Source organism: Panthera leo, chromosome A2 (assembly GCF_018350215.1).
Source record: "Panthera leo isolate Ple1 chromosome A2, P.leo_Ple1_pat1.1, whole genome shotgun sequence".
NCBI classification, from domain to species: Eukaryota; Metazoa; Chordata; class Mammalia; order Carnivora; family Felidae; genus Panthera; species Panthera leo.
The window spans coordinates 95,481,287-95,507,440 of NC_056680.1; the positions used below are offsets into that span (position 1 = coordinate 95,481,287).

Consider the following 26,154-nt stretch of genomic DNA (forward strand, 5'->3'; position numbering starts at 1 on the left):
CTACCATGCCCCTTGCTGTATCCTACACTCTAAACTGGACCATTTGCCTAAACTTTGACCTCTGCTTTGTGTTTGGTTTCCTGTAGTCCCCATCGCCTGAATGGTTTTTCCAGACGTTGCCATTGCCCCAATCATACCCATACCCAAAGGTCCATCTCAAATTTCACCTTCTCTCTAGCCAGAAGTAATGTTTTCCTTCTCTGAGTGAAATTCATCTATAACCTCATAATATTGTAGTGCTAATAATGACTAACAGAGTACTTACTATGAGCCAGTCACTGTTCTAAGCAATTTACATGTAGTAACAGATTTAATCCTCACAGTAACTCTATGAAATAGGTACTACTATTATTACCATTATTTGGATGAGGAAACTGAGGCACAGAGGGGTAAGGTAGTAGATCCAGGATTTGAACCTAGGGCCCTGGCTCCCGAGTTCATGTTCCTAGCTACTATGGTCCTTTGTATACTTCCCTATGGTATCTACGACATTCTATTTTATACACTTTATTGTGCACATTTTCTCACTTCTGCTGTAACTATAGAATAGCTTCCAGTTCCAAGATTCAATGATTCTGTTTTTATCGGCTTAATTTTGCTGGTTCAAGCAAACATAAATGTAAACCTGAATCATGCCACTGCACTCCTCTCCTGCAGTCGCTTTTCCTGCTCCATTGCTGGAGCTCAGTTTTATCTAGTTGGAAAAACCTACATTTGGTACATATGGTGCTTTTCTCCAAAAAGTTAGTAACACACTTCCTCAAGAGGGCTCTATCAATTTTCTATTGAAGAAAATAGAACTGGCAACATAAACAGCCGCTGTTTACTGAATGCTTGCTTTGTGTCAGTATTTGGCTATTTTTCAGACAGTACCTAATTGAACCACAGCCATATGGTGAGGCGGTTTTAACTATCTCAGAAAGGTCAAGGAATTTTTTTTTTTTAATTTTTAAAATATATTTATTTATTTTTGAGAGAGACAGACAGAACGTGAGGGGCAGAGAGAGAGGGAGACACAGATTCCAAAGTAGGCTCCAGGCTCTGAGCTGTGAGCACAGAGCCCAATGCAGGGCCTGAACCCATGAACCATGAGATCATGACCTGAGCCAAAGTCAGATGCCCAACCGACTGACCCACCCAGGCACCCCAAGGTCAAGGAATTTCTTAAGTTCATATGGGTAATGACAGAATCAGTTTACCACTTAGGTCTGTTTACTTAAACACTAGGCTTTAGGCCTCTCCTAGTATTATTATACAGATATACTTGAAGATTAAGTAGATACACTTACCACGCTTAATTGTGCCCTATGGTTCACCTAGCTGAAACCTCCACCCTCCTGCCACAGGGGTGAGTTTTCCTTTGCCATGCCTCACTCTTTTTGTTACACTGTTGTGGCTAACGCTCTAAGCTACATAGTGACTGATATGAAGGCTTCCCAATATGATAGGTAATTGGTTCTCAACTAGGGGAGATTTTTGTGCCCCTCCTCACACAGGGGACATATAGCAATGTCCAGTGACATTTTTAGTTATCATAATTGCAGGGGGTGGGGGGGGGGGAGGCCAGGGATGCTGCTAAACATCCTATAATACATAGGACATCCCCCACAACAAAGAGTTGTCCAGCCCAAGATGTCACTAGTGTGGATGTTGAGAAACTCTGTGTGAAGCTGAAATTAGAATGCCATATTAAACATATTAGAGGTGGTGCCATGGAATAGAGGGGACTGGGAAAAATAATACAATAAAGAAAGAGGGATCTTGGTTGGGTTAGGATAATAATATGACATAAGCTGAAGAGTTTGATGAACTTAACTCTGTATATGAGATTAAACAATAACAGCAACAATGACAGAAGAAAAGAACCAAAGAAATTGAAATCTGAAGTAATTACTGATCCTCTGCGAACCTTAATACCTACTTTCAGAATAATTCAGGTTTTTCTGACTATGATCCTTCCCGCACCCAGCCTCTAAGAACGGAGATGAGAAAATGGGCAGAGAGAACAGCCATAACCTGGGATACAATACCCATGCATAATCTGGGAACATTCTTTCTGTGGTCAGCAACAGAACACACCCTCTCCCACTTTATAATCACCAGTTCTTTGTCCTTGGGTTGGATAAATTAGTCCTTCAGCATGGTTCTGGGTTTTTGAAATTGAGGTTCCTACTTGCTACTGGAAGTAAGGTCACACAATGGACTAAGTCAGAAAATGTAGCCTAAAAGGCCCATGGCCGGTATCTCAACCTGAACTTCAAGAAACACGGTTGTGCTAGGAGCTGTATTTCCTGACAAGGCAGTGTATAGGAAATGTAATTACAACTAGTACTGTATTACAGTAGCTTAAAAAACAAATGACAGCTGGTATTGATATTCTCTGTGACGACAACCCTTGTGTAAACTACCCGGAAGAAAACGCATGAGTACGTATTTTTAAAAAACTTACAATATATGGTAGGCATAATGATGTCACTTTCCATCTCACTGACAGGATTCTTCACCAGGCAAGTGTAATTCCCGATGTCTTCTTTGGTCACTGGAGCAATATGAAGGGTGTTGTTTTGGAGAGAAAAGGAGGTGGTAGAGCTGGTATGGACAGGTCTTTCGTTTTTTAGCCACTGGTAAGCCACCCGGGTGCCCTCTTCCACGAGGCATGTCAGGGTCATGTTCCCCACATACTCCACAGCCCCAGAGGAAGGCTGAATCTGTACCACTGGCTTTGTGACAGGATCTGCAATATCAAAAGAGACAAAAGTGATTTTTGCCACCACAGAATTATAATACAAATATGTGCGGTCTTTCAAATACCAAATCCTGGGGAAATGAATCTAAAATTTTACATTTTGTAGATGTGGACGGTTCAGAAGATAAAGAAGAATAAAAAACTAATGGAAAAATGCAAAGTGATAAAATACAAAAATATCATTTATACCAGAAATAACCAAATTCTAGAATGTACTTTTCAAGGATTTTCTAACGAAAACCTTTACTTTATAGATAATGCAGTTAGTGTAGAGAACACCAGCTTCCTTATTTCCTGTGCATTGTACTGTCTTCAACACCATAAAGGTATATATACTCTCACAGGCAAATTTTAACAAGACATTTCCCTCTTTTTGGTTTGTTCTAATATCTCAAGAGCAGCTGGTTGGGATAGATGAACCTAAATCTTTATCCACTATCTGAAAATATAAAGCTCAGATACATTATACTTGTGGAATATTGAGGGAAAGTTTTAGAGAATCACATATTCACCACTTACTTTTCTTTCTTCGTGAGCGAACTAATTATGTTTTAACTGCTGTGGAATTGCAACATTATGTTAGCCACTTTACCAAAACCAAAGCCTACATTTCAACACTGACTCAGTTTGAAAATAGGAGAAAATGTGTTATTGCAATTACATCCCATTAGAGACATAAAAGACAAATTCAATAGTGATTCCTGTTGGAACTTCAAGTCATAGGAAAATAGTTTCATATCATGAATCTGGTACATAGTACTATTTGTCAAATGAACACATTTCCAAGAATGAGCAAATATTTCCTCCCTTGGTTTTCACTCTAAAATTGTTGGGTAAAGGTTGGAATTATGTAAGTATCCACAAATACTTTCAGTAAATTTCACTAATCTTTGAGGTTGTTGGTTCTGTTTGATAAAGGACAGTGACTTGCCCAGTTACACAGCAGTCAGTGACAAAATGAAGAGAGCTGCATATCTGGTCGTGCATTTTGGAGAGATATGCATTTTGGAGAGATATGCATTTCATAATCTTCCATGCATCATCACAGGACACAGAGAGAATGAGATGGTATATAAGTGAGAAATGATTGACTCTAATGTTTAGATTTCAATTTGCTATCAAGCTTTAAACTGGGGTTGATGCATCTCTGCAGGTAAATTTCTCTTGACTCATGCTCACATTTTTCAATACAGAGAAATGTGCAGTAGAGAACAGACAGACCCAATCCTTCAGCCTAGAGAATATAGGAGAAAATGAAAAATAAGAAGAAAGGTGGTTGAAACAGTTCGCAGGGGACCCGAGTAGCTCTGAAGCCTCTAGCCTTTCTTAAGATGAGGACAACTGAATTTGTCCATTCAATTTAAACTTTTTATTATTTTTGCTTTTAATTTAGAGAGCAAGTGAGCAAGGGAGAGGGGCTGAGGGAAAGAGGCAGAGAATCCTAAGCAGGTTCCACACCCAGTGCACAGTCCAATTTGGGGCTCAATCCTATGACCCTGGGATCATGACCTGCACTGAAATCAAGAGTCAGATGCTCAACCAAGTGAGTCACCCAGGTGCCCCCAATTTAATCTTTTATAGTTCCTGGTAAGAACAAAGGATGTGGATGGAATAGCTTTTCTTTACATTATTATGATTAAAAAAGAAAAATGAGTTGTGTATATCTATTACTTAGGAAAAGCCTATGTTTTACTTAGGAAAAGCTTATCTCTCTGTGTGGAAATAGATGTGGTATGGCATAAGTCAAATAAGTAATGTCAAGGTCTTATATGGGGAGAACCAATCAGAATAGACTGTGATCATAACACCTGCCTTAAAGAGTGTGACTCAGATGTGGAAGTTTCCTGGGAAGATTTTTTTTACATAGATAGACCCTAAACCCCTGATACGATTTTTTTAGTTACATTTCCCTAAACAGATCCAATTTACTATATATTAAAAAGTAATGGATGTTCCATTAAGTTTTAGGGAGAGATAGGATACTACTCAGGAGAATTTCATGAACATTGTCCCCCTTTTCTCTTTTCATAGTTGCTCTGTAGGCATCTGCTTTCACATCTGGTGCCTTTGCTTCCTTGCAGTCTCTCTGGTCTCCACTCATTTACCCCATGCACACTTACTGAGTGCCTACTAATGGCCAGTATCAGTTTTTTGGTACTGGGGACAAAGCTGTAAACAATAAAAGGTCCCTGTTCCCATGGGCCTCATGTTCTAGGGGAAGGAGAGAAATAATAATCAAATAAAATCTAGGTGGAAATAAGTGCTATGAAAAGAATAAAGCAGAACTCAAGATAGATAGTCTCTCTCTTTCTCTCTCTCTCTCTCTCTCTCTCTCTCTCTCTCTCTCTCTCTCTCTCTCTCTCCTGTTTGGAGGAATGAGGTTATACTTTCTATAAGGTGGTCAGGAAAACCTTCACAGATAAAGTGACATTTTGGCTGGGACCTAAAGGAAATAGAGGAGGGAACCATGCTATTATCTAAGAGAAAAGCAATCTAAGTAGATTGAATAGCAAGTACAAAGACCCTGACTTATAAGGCCCTGACATCTACAAAATGTTTATCCTGTGATAGGAAGAGCTCTGAGGCCAGTGTGGTCAGAACAGAGTGAGTGAGGGGGAAGGGAGGTAGGAAATAGGATCAGAGATGTTGGGTATGCTGCGGGGGCAGGGGGTGGGTAGTCATGTGGGCCCTGTAGGACGTTGTTAGTACTTTGGCTCTTATTCTAATTGAGACAGAAAACCATGGGAGGATTTTAAGTGTCAGGAGGCTGGAGTGTAGGCAGAGAGACCAGGTAGCAGGCTATTAGGGATAGTCAAGGTCAGAGCTGGTGGTGTGGTTGAAAGGGGTGGGAGAGCGGGTGGTAAGAAGTAACTGAACTCTACATTTTGAAGGTAAAGCCTACAGAGTTATTAACTTCTTGCCTAGATGTGGGATATGAGAGAAAGAGGGGGTCAATGGTGATGCAAAGTTTTGTCCTGAGCAACTGATAGAATGGAGTTAGTACTTACTAAAATGGAGGGCATTTTAAATACTAACCTGTTAAATAATCAGGTTTAAGGGGAGACATCAGAAGCTGTGATTTGGACACCGTATATTTGAGGTATGCTACTTATATACCTCATTAAGGAAAATAAATGTGTGAAATTTAGCTGATTCTACATTCCCTCAGAGGATTATTTCCAGCAATTTCTATTGTTCCTTAAGTATGGTCCTTGAGCAAGTCTCATCCTCCCGCAAACTGTGTGCCAAAATAGAATGTTCATGTGACAAAGAGGACTCTTCCTAGAGCGTGTTCTGATACTGAGAAAATAAAATTTCCTCCATATTATTATATCAGTGACTTTATCCTTGATAGTTTCCAGGCAAACAAATAATAAGTTCTACTCATTGCTTGATTACCTTTAGTTGGGCACTGTGTATATATTTCACGTGCGTATACCTTACATGTGTCTCATGAGATAGATGATGTAATTTGTACCTGAAACACTGAGGCCTTGGGGGTTAATTAATTGCCCAAAGTTACAGAGCCAGGACCTAAAGCCCACATGGTCTAATCTCCTGAGCTGTTACTAACTGCCATGCTACCCAGCTGCCCACATCACTGATAGTGGACTCACCATCAACGGTGACTTGTATCTTCTGACTGGCTGAGAGAGTTCCATTTCCCTGAATGTTGACCTTCACGATGTAATTGCCTTCATCAGTGAACTGCAGTGGGTTGATAAGCAGAGATGCATTGGGTGGCATCATGGTGAACTTGTGTTGGTATTCCAAGTCGGGAACCACAGACTCATTCACAGAGCCCAGTAAATATTTGGGCATTGTGTGGGGTCTCTCAAACAGCCATATGATCTGGATGTCTGATGCCGGAGTGTGGAATCCATAGTGCACGGGGAGGTAGAGGGCCTGACCCCTGATGCCATGAACGGTGCGTGATGGCACTGTCACTTTCAGCCCCAAGCAAGCGCCTGCTGTGAAGGAAAGGAAAGTTGTAGTGATCCTGAGCCACATTTCACAATCTAAGGGGCAATGCAGAGAAAACCTGATTAGGTGATAATGCTTACAAAGGAGAGAGGCTTCCAGGTACTGACCGTTCTAGTACCTGTTACCTGGAGAGGTAAATATTTGTCTCTGAAACCTTCTGCAATTTTAAAAACCCCACCCAAAGACTATGTTGATTGAGTGGCTTCTTTAAAGGCAAGATGAAAAGGAAAAGCAGAAGTTATTATCTTTGACTGAGAAAAGGAGAACTGGGAAAGATTATTAGTTCTAAAGTCCAATGACACCTCTAGAATTATGAAACTGTGTTTGATTCATATTATATCATAATGAAACTATGTGATTCAAGAAACATTGAGGGGCTACTTCCTCCTCAGAATCTCCCTCCAAAGTCTTCTGAAATGGCTTCTAGTCTATTATTGGAAGTTTTAGCCTTTAGCCAAAGCCTTGTCACATGGAAATATCCCAAGAAGAGTGGCATGAAGCCATTACCAGTTATGATCAATAATTCTTGCCCAGAAACAGGAACCTGGTGTGTGTTTGAGGAACAGCAAGAGGCAGGAGCAGAGGGAACAGAGTGGAGGAGGAGTGTGGTAGGACATGAGGTCAGCAAGGTGGTTGGGGCCAGATCAGGCGGTGTCTCATGGTCACAGCAAGCACTTTGGCACTTTTTCTGAGTGAGATGGGGATTAAACTAGAGTTTTGTGAGCAGACAGGGATATGATATTTCTCCTTCTTCTTGACTTCCTCCTTCTCCTCTTCCTGCTCCTCCCTCTTCCTCCTTCTCCTTCTCCTCCTTCTCCTTCTTCTAGATATACTCTAGCAGCTGTGAGAAAAGACTGAGATAGGGGCAAGAGCAGGAGCAGGGAGACCATTTAGGAGGTGACTGCAATAAAGTAGGCAAGAGATATTTGTACTGTAGACCAGTATGGTAGTAAAAGGTATTGTGAGAAAGGCTGGTGATGCTAACAGGATTTGATGGCACATTGGGGTGAAATACAAGAAACAAAGAAGAGTCAAGAATGAGTCCAAGGTTGTTGATATGATCAACTGGAAGAATGGATGTCATTTGTTAATGGGCAACTAATAAATTAACCATGGGGAAGACTGAGGAGAATAGACTTTTGGTGGGGGGGCGCAAATTGGGAGTCGATTTTGGATATGTTCATTTTAGAAGCCCATTTGACATCCAAGAGGCAATACTGAAAGGATATACTGGGCATGAAAGCTTGATTAATGTGGGTTTAAGAGAGAATGAGGGCCTGGAGGACTTGGGGGGATGGAGTTCTGCTAATGCGAGGCCCTGGCTCCTAGCATCCTGCCTGCCTGAGTTGTTTGGGCCCATGCACTCACTGCTACATCTGCAGGTTTCTTCCTATTTTCTGGCACCTGGAAATTTCCACACCTTTACCTTGAACCATGATATACATTTTTAAATGTTATGTAGCACTTCTGTGTGTTTGCAATTGAGAAGAGACTCCTTAGTTCAGACTACCATGTTGCTAGAATCCTAATTAAAAGCTCTTTGCTTCAACATCCTCATTTTATTTTTTAAATATATATTTTTTTATTTTAGAGAGAGAGAGAGAGAGAACAGGGGAGAGGGGCAGAGGGAGAGAGAGAGAATCTCAAGTAGGCTTCATGCTCAGCAGAGAGCCCAGGGAAGGGCTTGATCCCAGTACCCTGGGATTAAGACCTGAGCCAAAATCAAAAGTTGGACACTTAACTGACTGAGCCACCCAGGCACCCCACAACATCCTCATTTTTTCTTAAATGTTTATTTTTGAGGGAGAGAGAGAGAGAAAAAGAGAGAGAGAGAGAGCGAACAGGGGAGGGGCAGAGAGAGAGGATGGTACAGAATACAAAGCAGGCTCCAGGCTCTGAGCTGTCAGCACAGAGCCCAAGGCAGGACCTGATCTTGTGAACCATGAGATCATGACCCAAGCTGAAGTCGGACGCTTGACCCACTGAGCCATCCAGGCACACCCTTTCTTTCTTTTCAACATCCTCTTTTTAAAAGGGAGTAGTATACTACCAACATCATATGAACATTTGAAATAGTGGGGGAGAGAATGGGTGGAATTGAAATGTGAAATATTTTGAACAGTGAGGGGAAAAAAGAATGGAAACTGCAGACAGTGAGTATAGACAATATTTCTGGGGAGTTTTGCTGTGAAGGGGAGCAGAAAAGTGTTCTGTTCCTTCTTCTGTTTCTTTGAATGGGTGCTGAACACTATGTCTGTAGCTACTGGAATGATCCACTACAAAGAGAAAACTCGATGAAGCCAAATATAGATGAGTAAAGGTGGAATAAAATCTTAGGTGAGGAAAGATAAAAATTTGGGCACAAATAGATCTTACAACTTCAATTTTCTCGTATAAAAATAGTTCTTTTTTTGCTTTCCTTTTTCACTCCTACTTGAGAGATGGCCTTTAAGCTTTCTCTAAGTTGTGTTATAAAAAGGCCACCAGTATTAGGAAGAGAAAGGTAGAAAGGTCTGTTTGTGCAATGATTTCTTTGGAGAAATGGAAAAATGTAGGCCTGTTACTATAAGGAATCAAGTTTTACCAACAGTAAACCTCTCCTTTTGCTTCCCAGGATAGAGGTTAGTGCAAAGGTTTCCATCATTTTGGTCTTTGGCTAGCTGTTGGTAGAGAGTGAGACCGGGGTCCAGCAGGAAAGTTAGAGAACTCAGCAGAAAACATAAAGAGGAGGATTACAGAATGTTAGGGGGGAGAAGGAACTCCTAGGTGCTCACCAGAAACTGACTGTATGGACTGAGACTTAGGTGACTATCTGGGCAAAAGAATTATGTGTCCTATAGTCTCCTTGGTTTCTGTATTTGTGATGGACTTTGTAATTTTTTTTTTTTTCTCCTGAGAATGGGCTGTGCCTGCACATTCATTTTAGTGATTTGGTTTGTAACAAAGGAGTTACAAAGGTATAGGATTTGCTTCTGTTTTCTTTTCTGGCAAGTGCAAGAATGTTTAATTTGTAGTTGTTCCTCATCTGAATCATTAGAAAAAGAAGGAACTGGTGCTAGGAATTCTAAAGAGGAAATAAAGTGGATTGCAGAAAAGGAGTGGTGGTTTCTGCAAGGAAATCATAAGAGAGAGAAAAAAGAAGAGAAAGTGAATCTAGGACTTAAACCTCATAATGATTGTGGTATGTGAAGCAGGGGTCAACAGAAGAGAGTGAGGTTCTTCAAGTCACAGATTCAGAAAGACATTGGGCATTTGGATGAGGGACCAGTAAAGGAAAAGATTCTTCTTAGCATCTGTGTTATCTGCACAAAACAACATGCATCTACATGCTTTTCATTGAAAGTGGGGATAAGAAGCTCTGGACACATTCCTGGTAAGCAAGAAATAAAAATTTTTTGTATTTGACACTTTGTATTTGACTACCTTACACTTGAAGGTGAAGGGCCCATATTTAATTGAAAGGGCCCAAAGAAATTTGAAGTATTGAGTCTCAGGTTTTAGTCTGCTTATTAAGTCACAAACCCTGGATATCTTTTAATAAGGCAGAAACTCTGTGTTTTTTGCCAAGGAACCATGGGGGATGGTGGGAATCCACGTCATTGTCTTGAGAATGCCCTGGAAAAAGCTGTGTGGCTGCTGACTTACAACTCAGGAATTGCCTTTGACAGTGAGCTCTAGGTTTAGATGGCATTCTTGTTTGGGGAAGTCAGCAGTCCTTGTGTAGGTTTTTTTTTTTTTTTTTCCTTTTGTATTTTGGAAAAGGGAAGAACTGTTTTTCATCTACCTTTTTTTTTTTTTTTTGGTAGTTGTAGTTGTAGTTGTAGTTTAAAGAGTAACTGAGATTGTAATAGTCTGAAAATGCTTGGGAGGCACTTTACAAATATGGAGTGCTAGCATGACTGGAATAGAAATGTTGGTGACTTTTGTATCTTGAATCAGAATGTTGAATAGTAAGTACAAAAAAGACTGATTGGAGAGTCTATGACTGGAGTTGTGGAAAGCAAATGTTATTTAATAAAAGATTAAATACAATACAAATGTTGCAGCCCAGGAATAATAAAACTACTTTAGAAGAAAATAACATTTTATACAGCATTTATAATAATTGTTTAAGGAGGGTTAACTAGTTTTTTGAGCTATTTTGAAAACTGTGTCATGTAATAATGCCTTAAATAATATATTGCTATCAATACCTCTGAATGTATTCAATGTTTATAATATCAAATGATATGAAACCATATCATTTAAATTTTTTTCAAATATGTGTGATTTTTCAAATATACATATGACAGTGAGAGATAGCACAGCTATTATAATAGCTTTTTCCTTAGACTGTCTACACCATTTTTATCAGATAAATTATAGGTAGCACATTATAAGAATATCAGCAAAGAGTGTAATTCACTTCATACAGTAACTTATCTCAGCTACTAAAATCTTTTCATTTTGCAGGAAAGAACCTATTGATATGATGTAATCCTTACATGTAGTAAACTTTAGTGAATAAACAGATAATTGGATAATTCCTCTACACCTTCAGAACACACACTTTTTGCCATTGCTGTGTGTCACACTACAGATGTGATGAATCTGTGCTGTCAAAACAGTAGTTTATTAGCTTAAAAAAATTAGCTTCATTTTGAAAATTTCTCAAGCTCTCTTTTCTAGTTTTATGAGAAAACCTAAAGAATTAAAACTACTGATTTTAGAAAGTTAACCTCTGTATGAACAAATAAACTTTAAGAAAATAAATGTAAAAAAATTGATGAAATTTTAATTTCCTTTGATATTCCAAATAATTGGACTTAAATAAAAATTAAATTTTATTATTAGAGTCACTAACACCTACTTCCTAAATATAAAAAAGGAAAACTCTTAGACTTTTTGCATATAAGGCATTATACTAACTTGGAGAAACATTAATAATCCGAGGTACAATATTATAGCAATAATTTCACTTTTATGGACTCCCTTAAGCTGTATAACAACAGCACTATAAAAGACTGATCCAGTGGTAAGGAACACTTGAAGTCATATTGTGAAATTTATCTATATTCCAGCAACAAATATTCTGTAGACTAGTTGCACTGTATTGGATATAAACATCAGACTTCAAAAAGTGACCTCTAGCTGTACCTCAAAATAGTTGGCATTTACTTCCCCTTTATCATGTATAATATTAGCAAGCATAACACAACTATTGTTGACTGAAAATAAACTCCTGTATCTTTAGAGAAAATAGAAATTATGGAGTTGTACTTTGAATAGACTTTACAAACTACATTTTGGGCTTCAAATTAAAAAAAAATTTAATATTTATTTATTTTTGAGAGACAGAGAGAGAGCATGAGCAGGGGAGGGATAGAGAGAGAGGGAGATAAATCTGAATCAGGCTCCAGGCTCTCAGCTGTCAGCACAGAGCCCGAAGTGAGTCTTGAACCCACGAACCACAAGATCATGACCTGAGGCAAAGTTGGAAGCTTAACTGACTGAGCCACCCAAGCACCCCTTGGGCTCAAATTTTTAAGATTTTTTTCAAAAAGAAAAAACAATCAGGGGGGCACCTGGGTGGCTCAGCCAGTTAAGTGTTTGACTCTTGATTTTGGCTCAGGTCATCAACTCACTATTGGTGAATCCCACATCAGGCTCTATGCTGACAGTGTGGAGACTGCTTGGGATTCTCTCTCTCTCCCGTCCTACTCCCCTCACGCACTCTCTGTCTCTCAAAATCAATAAATAAACTTTAAAAAAAAGAAAAAAACAATCAGATATCCAATATTCTAAAAGCAAAAAGATTTCCACATTACATATGGTCTTTACAACACACTATCAATGGAGAAAAGTGAATTTACATATGAATAACTTAAGGGATAACCGCTTTAACTACTTATGAACATGCTATTTCTCTAAAGTACATTTTAATTTTATTTTAGTCAAAATCTTCAAATAAATTGTCTATAAGTTCTTCTTAAAGCCAATTACAAAAATATCACTTAATGAAATGACAGCATTCCTATTGTTATACAGTTAAAAATAAGTGGGGGCACTGACACCATAGGATACTTTCAGAACCCAGAAAAATGCACAAAGGCAAGAAGTCTGTTATGGTAATTGTTTATTTTTTCTAAGAATTTCAAAAACTAAAAACTACATAGGCTTGAGTTTGACAACATAAACACTGGGACAATCACAACTATGGGAAATTCAAACACTTCTTAGAAAAATTTACAACTGAACATTTCAAATATGTGGGATATATACAACATTAGGTATAAATTTGAATAATAATCACATTTATAGTGAAAACTATAACAAAAGATACCAGTGAAAGCAAGGCTTGAAACTACTGAAAAAGGCTAACACTTAAATTATTTAGCTAATCTGTTCTTATAATTTAAAGAATAAAGTATTTTTTAAGTCCCTATCTATTGACTATAGATAAAACAAGAAATGAACTTGACTTTTAAACCTGATAAGTAGGAAGAATGAAAAACAGAACACCTAGTGAAAAAAATTGACATAAAATAGTAGGAATGTTGAAGGAAGACTCAAACTCTAAGACTAAAGAGGAGAATGAGGGGAAAACAGTAAAGTCAAGAAAAAAAAAATAGGACTAGCCATTGGGCAAAGAGAAAGGCTAAAGGTATTTGGAGAAATTATACTTAACACATTTTTCCCTATTGTGTATAAAATATTTTTTGTAACTTTGAAAACACACCTTTTCTGCATTTTGTGATAGGTAACTCAAATGAAATAGAGCTGACAGTTTACTACAATATCTTTAATTAAAATCATTTTCATAAACTGTTTCAAGTTGCACTAAAATCAGTCACAAATTTATGGCCTATGTGAATACTTGCCAAAATAGAATGCATTAAAGACTATTAAATCTATATGTAAACTGTAAAAAGAAGAAATTCATTCAGTTTTTAGGTCTTTAATGAATGCTGTTGACAATAAATGTTGTTCTAAGAAAACCACAATCATCTACTTATTGAGCCTCATTTCTCCTAAAATGTTCTGCTTCTTTTCTGGAACAAAGTGTGTTATTGTTTAAAAGGTTCTGAGCTGTTTTTCAATTATCTGAGTGAATCTGCAGCTTAAAGCAAATATTTACCTTATGCCCACAATTAAAGAAAACCCAAACAACAGCTGAAACACAATTCATGCAGTGCCTTACCTAAGAGAAGGAGGTATATTTTGCACTGAAAGATCCCAACCGTGCTGCTGAAGGACTCCATGAAAGCATCCTGTCCCATGCATACAGTGCCCTGTTCCTGGTGGCAACTTGGTTCATGGACCAGCAGCTGGTGGTTTATTTGCTAGGGAAATTAGCAGTGAGGTAACAGACCCTATCCTGTCTCTTGCTTCTGTGATTTGAATACAGAATGAATGTGTATACAAAGGACACAGGGAGTGGGAACACCTGTTATGTGCTCTGCAAGAATACCGGCTTATGACTTTAGAACAGCTTTTTAGCGATTATCAGACTATCAGTAATTGTCAGTGTATTTCACGAATCATTCTTAGTTATTAATAATCACATGAAGGAGAACATCCTTTTGGGTGACTTTACTGAAAAATAGTATGCTTTCATAATGAGAGAATATTGTGAAATTTCCTGAAAAATGTAAGTTGGTTTCCTATCAGGCAAAAACTATGCCATAATTTTGAAATTAAAATTCTTTTTCTATGAAAATTGAAGTATTTCATATATCTGCTAAATAGTTATAAATCAAGTCACTAAGTAACATGTAAAAATTATACTAAAGAATTAAAACAGAGCACTGAATATCTTTAAAACTGATTTTTTCTATGTAATATTTTCTATTACAAATGTCTGGCATGGTTTTATTCAATCTATGGATTCATGTTATTTTTAAAAGCAAACCGCAGGTGTGTTTCCAAGTGACAGTGAATCATGGACCATGCATAATTATAATGAAAACAGATAATATCTGAAGCTACATTTTCACAGCTGAAGCATAGAGGAAGTAAACCAATGGCCCAGAGAAGCTCTTATAGTCTCTGCTGTGGTGTCAGGGCTATAGCTTTTCAGCCTGGCTTCTTCATTGCCATGGGAGCAAGCAGCCTTAGCACTTCCTCTTAATTTGCTAAGTTATAAGTTAACTCCCATTTAATTTCATTTATTGCAAGAAGGCTCTAGTCCAAGACTTCCACTACATAAAGTATGTAACAAAAGCATGTAACATAAAGCATATAACAAAGTATGTGAGAAAATCTGCACCAAATCCAGCAAAATTTCCTAGCGTAAATCATTTGTAACCATAAAGGCTCACTTGAATGAGTTAAATGATAAGAGGAAAGAGATTCCCAAGCGTAATTAAGGGTTAAAAAAAAAAAAAGGAATGATAGTTATTTTGGAATCCAAGTTTTGAAACACTTTTTGCATTAAGGCTCCCAACACTTCCAGAAATGCTTCTATAGGCAAAGAGAGAGAGAGAGTAAGTGACTTTTGGAAAACCTGAGGCCTCTGCAGAGGTCATTTTATGATCTCTCCATGATTCGGAAAAACAGCCAGAGCTTCCTCCCAGGTAATTACTATAGCACAGTTTTCTCTGTGGTGCCTCTAAATCTTGGACATATATCTACTGCAGCACTTATCTCACTAATCTCAATTAATTTTATTGCATGTTTATTCTTGCTCTGGGCAACTCCAATACAGAAACCAGTCGAATTTGTTATGGATCCTTAGCACCTACCTGGTGCCTAACTAGTATTTTTATTAAGTTGTTCCCTGAGAAATAAACGCCAAATGCTCGTTGGCCCATGTCTTCTGATTCTCAGCTGATGTTAAGAAGTGCATATAATTTTAATATTGGTTTGTACAAAATATAATTCAGAAATATAGATATCACATAGATTTCCCTCATATCTTTTAAGTCAATATTAATCTCTAATTGTCTTTTTAAAATAAGCTCTTTCCAGTGTTTTTCGAACCCAGTGCTGGCACATAAGGAAACCTTTTGGGCCCTAGGCAAAATGAGAGAAATGAAGACAATGTAGTGATGTTTTTTCTTAATGTTAGGTTTACTCAATATAAAGGGCTGATTTTTATTCTGAGATTTTTTGTTTCTTTTGCATGATATTTTAAAATGTCCTTTATTTTATGAAATAGGTGATAACAGACACTATATAAACAAATGCCAAAATGAATCATAGTTGTGATCTTTTCATGTCATGGCACACACGGAAAAACGGCAACACCTGTATCTAACGCCTGGGGAAAGTGCTACGTGGCATATGCAATGCAAGGCGCCCTCTAGTGGCGGGTGGTGGGCATAAACTCTTACGGGTCCCAGTCATTTCTAAATACAGGATGTTTGCACAGGAAGTCGTACAAGGTAATGATAAAATAGAACTTCAACTGTTGTCAATTTTTACATGGTTGCTGAAAATGGTTTAAAGTGCTTTATTATTATATAAGAAATTTCCCACCATCAATATCTCACATTTGACTTGTAACCCACAGAGGGGTTCTGCTGTACTATACTTTTCAGTGGCCTATTTATTGATCTTAGTTATAATTACATTTAAAGTGAAAAGTCTGATTAATCAATCTATATCCATGGTGATTAAACTTCAAGCAATGAGAGGCACCTGGGTGGCTCAGTCAGTTGAGTGTCCAATTCTTAATTTCAGCTCAGGTCATGATCCCAGGGACATGGGATTGAGAACCATGTCAGGCTCTGATCTAAGCATGACTGCTTAAGATTCTCTCTCTCTGACTCTCCCCTGTCTCTAAAGTAAAAAAAATAAAATAAAATTTCAAGCAATGAAAGGAGTCACTGTGTTGGGGGGAGATTTTAGGGAAGGGCTTTTTTGCAGCTTTTCACGTCACACTATTTATCCTCTAGTTTAAATTGTAAATAAGATTGGTCTTGTTTCATAAGGCAAGCAGTCTGCTACATGCATTTCAAACCCCTGCATTCATTATTTATTAGTAGCATATGAATATTTTGGAATGGTAAGAAGAATTGGAAAAGTGGTAAAATGCCAATGCCAAGGTCAATGTAGAATAGTGGGGACTAAGAACTGGTGAAAGAAAGCACTGTCTTATGTTGTAATTAGATTTCAATTTACAGGTTATTGGAAAGACCTGGCTTCTAGAGGAGGCCATCGCAATCGCCTCTGGCTGTGCTGGTGTTCACTCCTGTACAGTTCTTCTCCCAGAAGCCTAGGTCTCCTCATGTGGCTGCTAAACGACTATGTAGCAGTCTTCCTTCCTGGGCTCTTCTCCAGGTCACTGCTTTACCTTCAGTAAGTGTTTTTGTTTTTGTTTTTGTTTTTGCTACTCCTTGCTCCGAAAGTGCAGTTACTTCATCCTGGAGAGGCCACAACTTTGTGCTGCTTTCATGTTTATAGGATGATTTGAAATGTATCTTCCTAATCAAACCAGCTTTTATTTAAGTTTCCAAAGGCTCCTTTTGTTTGGGCCACCAGAAATATGCCCTTATCCTACTTTCCTGCTAATGCTGCTGCCTTGTCCAGATCAACTTAAACTCTTTGCTCTGATGTTCCAAAAATGGGGCTGTCACTCCTTTACCAAGGGCCTACCATCCAGGAAGCCTTTCTTAAGACTTATTGGCAGGCCATCCAAACTTTCCACTAGTTTACTCTGGACTACCACTAACGTCCTTCAGGGAAATATGAAAGTCCTAAATAAGCCTTACATTCATTTTTGAAAAATGGAAATGAGATAACATGCTTCACCTTTTAAAAAGTGTCCTTTAGGGCTCTAGGTTTTTTTTGTTTAGTTTAGGGAATTAAAAATGCATCACGTATGGCTCAATTATTTTCTATCATGTTAGGGTACGCTGAATTAGAAAATATAGTTTATTTAGACAATAGCACTGATTTACTTTACATGTTTTCAACATTATAGTTACAGCCTTTAAACTTTTAGAAGACTGGATTGTTCATTTCTTTTTAGTTTATAAGAAATAAACTAAAACTTAAGAGTATTAGAGTAAAACAAAGTTTTAATGCTTTCTTGACTTTTCAGGGTCACGGAGATACAGAAAACTCTCGTTTCCCTGATTTGGCTGATAGAAAAAGACAAATACATGGAATAAAAAAGTTTTTTGTTTTGTCACTTGTAACTTCGTGTATTGACTATATAAAGGGAAAATTCTGGGTTTGGATATGGGTTCTAGTTCTGACTCAAGCTCTAATTTTAAAATGTGTGACCTTGAAACCTGAGATGGAAAAATTTTCTCATATCTAAAGAATGGATTTGAAATTCTAGAGCTGGCTGCCTATAAGAATCACTGAGGATCTTAAACAAAGAACCTAAAAGAAAACATTAGCAATGGCAGACTCTGCCAGTGAATTTGAACGGTCAGGTTTGAGAACTACTGGTCTTGGATCAGCTATAATATATGCTTTTCAACTAGACTGTAAACTCTTTGAGGACTGAGACTGTATATTACTAATCTAAAGTGCTTAGTGTAGTGTCGCCTAGTGCCTAACAATCAAAAATTGAATTGGGTTTCATTTTACATGCCAACATAGTCAGCAGTTTCTGTTTCTTTTGGTTCTTTCAGAGACTTTTAAATATTGAAGATTTTCATACAGTAAGAACTGCCTGGCAATAAAGACCAGAGCAGGTAAAGAATAAACTAAACTAGGGTTGCCCAAAAGTACCTGGAATTTTTTATGGGGTACAAATAACAGAGAAGCATATAGGGAAACATAATTTCAAAAAGAACTGTTAAGCACGACAGAAGTATGCACAGGGTGGTTCTTTTGGAGCAGAGAACTGGGAAGAATTGTGACTAGAATACTTCATAATTGTAAGGTGTTTTACAATGTATAAATTGCATTCACCTACATCATCTCATTTATGCTTACAAAAACCCTAGGTCAAATATTACAACCTCATTGGTAAAAATGAGACAAAGACAAAAGACAAGACACTGAAGTCAAATAATACTTTCAGAACTGGAAATAACCTCTGTAAGGTCCTCTAAACTTCAGTCATTTGCAAACTACTTTTATTATTTTTGCCATATCTTAGTACCACCCATGCTATTTTTTTTACCGAAGTTTTTCATTAGTTTGGCACACTTCAACACTTTTTCAGTTGTCCTAAGAAATACTTTTGAAATCATGGGTTTCTGATAAACATTAATTAAAAGTAAATTTAAAAAGAATTATTGCTACCACCCTTCAGGACTCACTCTGCAACACCATACATGAAATTCTTACTTAAAGCAACATCTTGGGGACGTCTGGGTGACTCAGTTTGTTAAGTGGCCCACTTTGGTTCTGGTCATGATCTTGCGGTTTATGGGTTTGAGCCCCATGTGGGGCTCTGAGCTAACAGTGCAGAGCCTGCTTGGGATTCTCTCTCCCTCCGTCTCTGTCTGCTCCCCCCTGCCTTGTGCTTTCTCTCTCTCTCTCAAAATAAATACATAAACTTAAAAAAACCCAACATCTGCATAATCAGTCCTTCAGTTTCTGCTTGCATGTCTGCAGTAATCTCAGACAAGTTACTTAGTTTCTCCATACCTTAGTTTCTTCATCTTTAAAATGGGGATAATTGAAAAAAAAAATAAAATGGGGATAATTGTACCAACCCCATAGGATGCTTATGTGGATAAATGAGATAATATATGTAAAGCTATTAGCAGAGTTCTTGACATGTAGTAAGCGCTCAATAATTGTTACCTGTTGTTAGTGCTGGGTCGCTTTTTTCCCCCCCTGGTGTTCTCATAACTAGAACTTTTTTTTTTTTTTTTTAATTTTTTTTAAGTAATCTCTACACCCAACATGGGACTTGAACTCACAATCCCAAGATCAAGAGTCACATGTTCCACCAACTGAGCCAGCCAGGTGCCCCTGGAAAGTTCTTCCTTAAATTAAACCCAAAAGACTCTTCTACCTTCCTCAATTTAACTGAATTGCTAAAAGTTGAAATGAGAACTTTAAAGTGACATGTGTACTTATTATTGTTGCATTTTCCATCTTGACTTGCCTTAGATTAGGAAGGTAGTGAAATAAATAGGTAGGGGTTAAATCTTTGGGTTTTATAGTTTTTTTTTGCAGTGGATGCCAAGACTGAGGAAGAACAGCCCTAACCCTGAACAGCTGCCTATTGGACAACCTGGACCACACCTTTCTTCAGGCCAAGCCCAGAGCCAGCTAGAGAGTCCCAGGTTCTCAGGTCACTTCTGGGAGACTGCCTTCCCTTAAGTTCCTGTCACGTCAATCTCAGGTCCTCCCACTCCGCCCGTCTCTACTAGGTGGGGTTTCCTCCATTATACTCTTAGGGGAATCACGTCAGTCTGGTTTATATACTGTCTTCTCAATGCTTGTTCCTGTCGTTCAATGCCTGGTCACCTACGAGTTAGCTTTTCGTTTTATCAATGGAGTTACCAAGGGCAAGGAATTCTGTAAAGACAGGCGGTCGCCGTGGTCACTCAGAGCAGCAAGATTTGCAGGCTTAACTGAAGCGTCCACTGTTTTGCTTGCTGGGAAATGTAGTACCTGGGCTGTCCTCTCCTCTTCATTGCGGGTGTCGGTGGTAGCCGGAAGACTACAATTCCCAGCATGCTCAGGGAAAGAGAGAGGATGACCAGGGTCGGCAGCTCCACGTGACTACTCACTATGGCTTCCCTGTGTACCGGCCAGCTGTCTGGTGTCTGGGCGTGATTTGTCAGTTCTTTGCCACAGAATACCCCTTTCACGATTTCGACATGCAAAAAATCAAATCTCTTATGACCCGACAGGTAAGTCGCAGAGGCTGAAGCAAAGGCCTCCTTCGTTTCTGCTGGTAGAGAAGTCTAGATGGTCTGTCTCTGGACCGGGACGGGCGGACACCTAAGGTATGGCTGGTGGCAGGTGTCAGGGGCACTGGAAAGTCGGGGCACACCCTGGAAAACTAATCTGAGCCGCCCTGATCGGAGCTCTGCTCAGGCGGGTAGCGGCGTCCCAGAAACATTCCTTTAGATAAGGTCAATGAGGGAGTTTCAATGAAGGCTATCTTGGTTTCCCTTCCTCTCCCTTTTGCCGTCGTTCCAGTGACAGTCCCAGCTGCCTGCAGGACTCCCTTTATCCAGGCTGCCTGTCGTCTCTGAGCAGGTGGCCTGGGTAGGCGGGTGAGGTCTGTGCAATAGAGATGACCTGGAAAGAGTGAAAAAAAGTGGATGAGTTGAAGACAGAATTGGTAGCTTGGTGACTTTGGGCAAGTTCCCAAACCTTATAGCCTAAATTTCCAGATGCTAAAATGAAAATAATTATTTTTGTTAATCTTATCTTACAATTCTGAGAGTCACAAATAAGTTAATGCGTGAGAAATTATACTTAAAAAATCATTGTTATGGCAAAATAATGGTCTTTTATTTTTTGCCACAATGATAATTCATGAATAGAAAACTTTGCTTTTTATTCCATCTCATAAATGTTATGGACTTCCTAGTCATGTCTCAGCTTTCTTCAAGCAAGAAATTATGACTTTAGATATCTTTATTTATTCAACTCTAATATTTCACCGTAATTGACCATACTTTATTACTTTTATATGAGAGAAGTTAATTCAGGGTTGTAAATTAGAGATTTTGAGAACTTTGGAGAATATGAAGGGTAGTCATTTAGTGAAAGTTTCATTTGTGAGTTAGGTTTGTTGTTTATTAGAAAACAGATTCCAAATTAAATTCTTATTTGAGAATTCAGAATTTGAGAGATACCTGAATAGGTTACAAATGGTAGATATCTTGTGAAGAATACATGAGTCCTACGTGATTATTTTACCCCTCTTAAATTTTATTGTTAATGTCACAAAAATAAAATTAAAAAGTTCTGTGAATAATAAAAGATTTAAGTAAGTGGCGATCCCTCACATTTGTTGAGTACTGGTATTATGGTTCATACCACTTGTTACTCAGGGATGTTTGCATCTTGCTCCATCCAGTAGTAGCTCTGTGACCTTGAAGAAGTCACCTTTTTTGAGCATTTGTTTCCACATCTTTAAAATAGGGATGATAACACGTATCTCATGGTGTCAGATTGATGGTGATGTTCATATGATATGACGAAGCTAAAGAGATCAAGGAGTTAACACAGCATCTGGGTCTTACGAAGGAAGTGCTTGATCACAGAGTTCATCTCAGTGGCTGCACTGATGCTGAGAAAGCAGGAAAACTGGAAGCAGGCTGTTGCAGTAACAATAGTAGATGATTTCAGGCTGACTTTTGGTATCTGTTTGCTTTTTTTTTAGTATCTCTTTAATTTTTACACCAATATACATTATATCACTACTACTCCTAAACTGCTTCTAGAATGCTGAATTTGGACTTTTGTACATCAGCTAAATTTGGTCTTCTGTCATGTTGCTTGCCATATAGTTCAGTGTAGTCATCACTGTATAGCAACATTGGTTGTTTTATTGGTTTTTAACCTTATTTTGTAATACTGGAGGGAGAGAAAAAACACAAGTCCAGATACCCGTGATATGTTTAGATCTCCTAAATGTAGTGAATTGTTGTGTAAATGGTGACTCTTCAGCCTCAATCAGTTGCTTATTGGACTTGAGCAGCTCAAATCAGTGCTTAGGATAGAAAAACCCTAAAGAACACATACAAAATAACTGGAACATACTGTGTAAAAAGTGAAGTAAAGTTAGAAGTTTTACACAGATTTTAAAAGTCATCCTAATTATATTTATTTATGGCTTGACTTCCACATATTTAATCATTACGAATACACATTTCATAAATCTTTAAGATGTGAAAATAGAGTGCTGCCTGGAGTTACATTGGGAGATTTTTATTTAGTAACATTTATTATTGGGTTAAATGTAGTAGTATTACAATACATATACACAAAGATGTTTCTTTTTTGTGAGGCTAAAGAATATACAAATAATATTGTTAATGTGGAGAGATATGAAAGGTCTATGAAACTTACGGTTTTTTTTGGCATTTCAGCTTTGCAAGGATCTTGCTTTGGAAAAGAGTGGGAGGGTGGGCTTTGTTAGCTCTGTTTATTTATATGAGGTCTGTTGTACAGCTTTCTCTATTATGCTGGCCTCTGTTTTTTCAATTCATTCAACAAATGTTTACAGAGCACTATGTGCCAGGCACTATTCTAAGTTTGGGGGTGTGCAGCAGTGAACAAATCAGACAAGTGCTCAGGCAGACATAGGGATTAATGCTTTGGAAGAATAGGGGATAGGAAGGTCTGGAAGTTGTTGGCAATTTGCGGTTGTTGATAATTTTAGATAGGGTGGCTGTGGAAGGCCTCACTGAGAAGGTGACATTTGAGTAAAAACCTGAAGGAAGTGAGGAAGCAAACCATGTGGATATTTGGGAAGGAGCATTCCGGGTGGAAGGAAGAGCAAATGTGGAGGCCTTGAGGCAGGACCATAGCTGAGGAACAGAGGCCAGTGTGGGTGGAGTAAAGTGAGGAGAAAATAGTAGAAAATGAGGTTGGGATGAGAGCCGAAAGCAGGAAGCCGGATCACACAGGACCTCATCGTGACCTCATCTCCTACTACTTTTTTCCTTACTAATAGCAAAGCCATGCTTCCATTTTGATTGAAATAGCAAGCAGAGGAGTGATGCCATTTTACATATGTGGACTTCACAAAGACATTTTTGGCCTCTTTTATTTACTTCTTTATTTTTTTAATGTTTATTTATTTATTTTGAGAGAGAGTGAGGGAGGTGCAGAGACAGGGAGAGAGAGACAATCCTAAGCAGACTCCTCACTGCCAGCAAAGACTGGCCTCTTTTTAAAGAATAGGTTGAAGAGGGAAAAAGAGCAAAAAAAGGGAGAACAATGAGGATGCTATTGCAGTATCTGAATGAGAGAGGATGTGGGCCTTATACAGAGTCCTCGTGGTGGAAGGATTGAGAAGAGGCTGGATCTGTGGGTATATTGTAAATTTAGAGTTGACAGGACTTCTTGACAGATCAGATTTGGGCTGTGAGAGAAGGAGAAGCATTAAGGTTGATTCCAGATGGTTTGGCCCCCTCAATTAGAATTGCCATTTAACGAAATGGGTAAGGCTGAGGAAGGAACAGATTCAGGGAAGGCAGAAAGTTTTTAGACTTGCTTTTTAAAAGCCTCTTTTAGATATTTAAGTGGCAAGATTAAAAATAGGCACTTGGCTAAGAGTCTGAATTTCTGAGGAGAAGCACAGGATATAGATAAAAATTTGGGACTTAAAAACATATATAAGGTATATAAAGTGGCTAAGATCACCCATGGATTGAGTGTGGATATAAAACAGTCCATGGTTGGAGCTTTTGAGATTTCAATGCTGGAAGGTTAGGGTGGATCTAGCAAGGCAAACTGAGAAGGAGCAGCTGGTGAGGTAAGACCGCAGCATCTCAAAGACCACCTGTCCCCTATCAGACACTGAATAAATATTTGTTGGATAAATGTTGGATAAAGACAACAACCAAGTAGTGTGGGTCCTGGAAGCCACGTAAAGAATTGAAAAGAGAAAGGAGTGATCACCTGTGCTAAATGCTGCAGCAGATGGGTGGCAGAAGGTGAGAATGAGCTTTGGATCAAGCAGCATGGAGGTCATTGGTGACCTGACAATAGCACTTCTCATGAAGTGGTGGGGAGGAAAGCTGGATTAGGTGGGTTAGAGAGAAATTGAGGACTGAGTATAGCCACTACGTTGAATTTTGCTGAAGAGAGAAAGAGGCAGAAATCACCTCACATGCTCCTTTGATCATTGGGACATTTAGTTGCTAGTCTCATAAATGGAAATAGAAGATTCATTTAGGCATAATAGAAGTAGTCTGAATTGTTAAAATGTGCTTTGGGCAAAGAAAAGTGCAGAGGCAGGTATTTTAAAAAAAAACTTTTTTACTTATATATTTTTTATTTTTTTATTTTTTTATTTTTTTATTTTTTTTTTATTTTTGGGACAGAGAGAGACAGAGCATGAACGGGGGAGGGTCAGAGAGAGAGGGAGACACAGAATCGGAAACAGGCTCCAGGCTCCGAGCCATCAGCCCAGAGCCCGACGCGGGGCTCGAACTCACAGACCGCAAGATCGTGACCTGGCTGAAGTCGGACGCTTAACCGACTGCGCCACCCAGGCGCCCCTATATATTTTTTAATTTACATCCAAATTAGTTAGCATATAGCACAACAATGATTTCAGGAGTAGATTCCTTAATGCCCCTTACCCATTTAGCCCACCCCCTCCACAACCCATCCATTAACCCTCTGTATGTTCTCCACATTGAAGAGTCTCTTCTGTTTTGTCTGTCTCCCTGTTTTTATATTATTTTTGCTTCCCTTGCCTTATGTTCATCTGTTCTGTGTCTTAAAGTCCTCATATGAGTTAAGTCATATGATATTTGTCTTTCTCCGACTAATTTCACTTAGCATGACACCCTCCATTTCCATCCACATAGTTGCAAATGGCAAGATTTCATTCTTTTTGATTGCCGAGTAATACTCCATTGTATATATATATACTACATCTTCTTTATCCATTCATCCATCGATGGACATTTGGGCTCTTTCCATTTGGCTATTGTTGAAAGCGCTGCTATAAAAATGGGGGTGCATGTGCCCCTTTGAAATAGAATCCCTGTATCCCTTGGATAAATACCTAGTAGTTCAATTGCTGGGTTGTAGGGTAGTTCTATTTTTAATTTTTTGAGGAACCTCCATACTGTTTTCCAGAGTGGCTGCACCAGTTTGCATTCCTACAAACAGTGCAAAAGAGATCAGAGGCAGGTATTATTTATGCTGAGCTTTGTATAAATTTAAACTGAGAAAATTTTCAAAACAAATACTAAATATAAAAGAAAATCAAATAATGGTTAATGATTACAGTGAGTTTCAATTTCGTAAAAGCAGAGTACTACAGTTATAACCATGAATTCCTGCTTTAGAGAAGTAAAGATAAAAATGATTTCTTTTTTGTCAATAGAAATTTATAAACTTGCTAATAAACTTGCTAATCTTAAAATACACATGAGTGTCAGATGTTGTGCTCTGAGACATTTATGTGAAAAATACAGGTGAGTGTCAGATGTGCTCTGAGACACTTATGTAATTCCTCATTTCTGTTTTGATAAAAGAGAAGCATTTCTCTGTGATCACAGTAATATTCAGAATAATGGTTAGCACTTAAAGAATGCTTGCCATATACCAGACACTGTTTTTGGCCTCCCACATACATTATCTCCTTTACTCCTTACCACTGGCCTCTGCATTATTGTCACCATAATTAGGATATAAAGACAGGCAAGGTAGGTAAGTTGTTCAAGACCACAGAGTCCATTCCCTGCATCACTGAGTTCCCGTGCTTCCCAACATGTAATAGGGTTTCCAATTTTTACGACTTTTATTTTGTACATTTGTTAGAAAGTTGCCATATAGTATTAGCAGATTATTATATGGGGTGACTAATCTGGAGGTAAGGC

The 26,154-nt window shown here is 38.4% G+C and overlaps 2 protein-coding genes across 3 annotated transcripts in view; one reads left to right on the forward strand and one right to left on the reverse strand.

Annotated features, from left to right (window-relative positions):
- HEPACAM2 (HEPACAM family member 2) overlaps positions 1 to 14,073 on the reverse strand; it is a 42,129-nt gene extending 28,056 nt beyond the window's left edge. For both annotated transcript variants that reach the window (XM_042917819.1, XM_042917813.1), the window contains exons 1-3: positions 13,911 to 14,073; positions 6,364 to 6,717; positions 2,450 to 2,734 (exon numbers count right to left, since the gene is read on the reverse strand). In XM_042917819.1, the coding sequence (XP_042773753.1) occupies positions 2,450 to 2,734; positions 6,364 to 6,717; positions 13,911 to 13,989 (718 nt within the window). In that variant the 5' untranslated portion in view covers positions 13,990 to 14,073. The remainder of the gene's footprint in view (positions 1 to 2,449; positions 2,735 to 6,363; positions 6,718 to 13,910) is intronic.
- A 6,203-nt stretch (positions 14,074 to 20,276) lies between these two features.
- The window catches only part of VPS50 (VPS50 subunit of EARP/GARPII complex), a 135,884-nt gene continuing 130,006 nt past the window's right edge, over positions 20,277 to 26,154 (forward strand). The window contains exon 1 of the mRNA XM_042917804.1: positions 20,277 to 20,484. Within this exon, the coding sequence (XP_042773738.1) occupies positions 20,452 to 20,484 (33 nt within the window). The 5' untranslated portion in view covers positions 20,277 to 20,451. The remainder of the gene's footprint in view (positions 20,485 to 26,154) is intronic.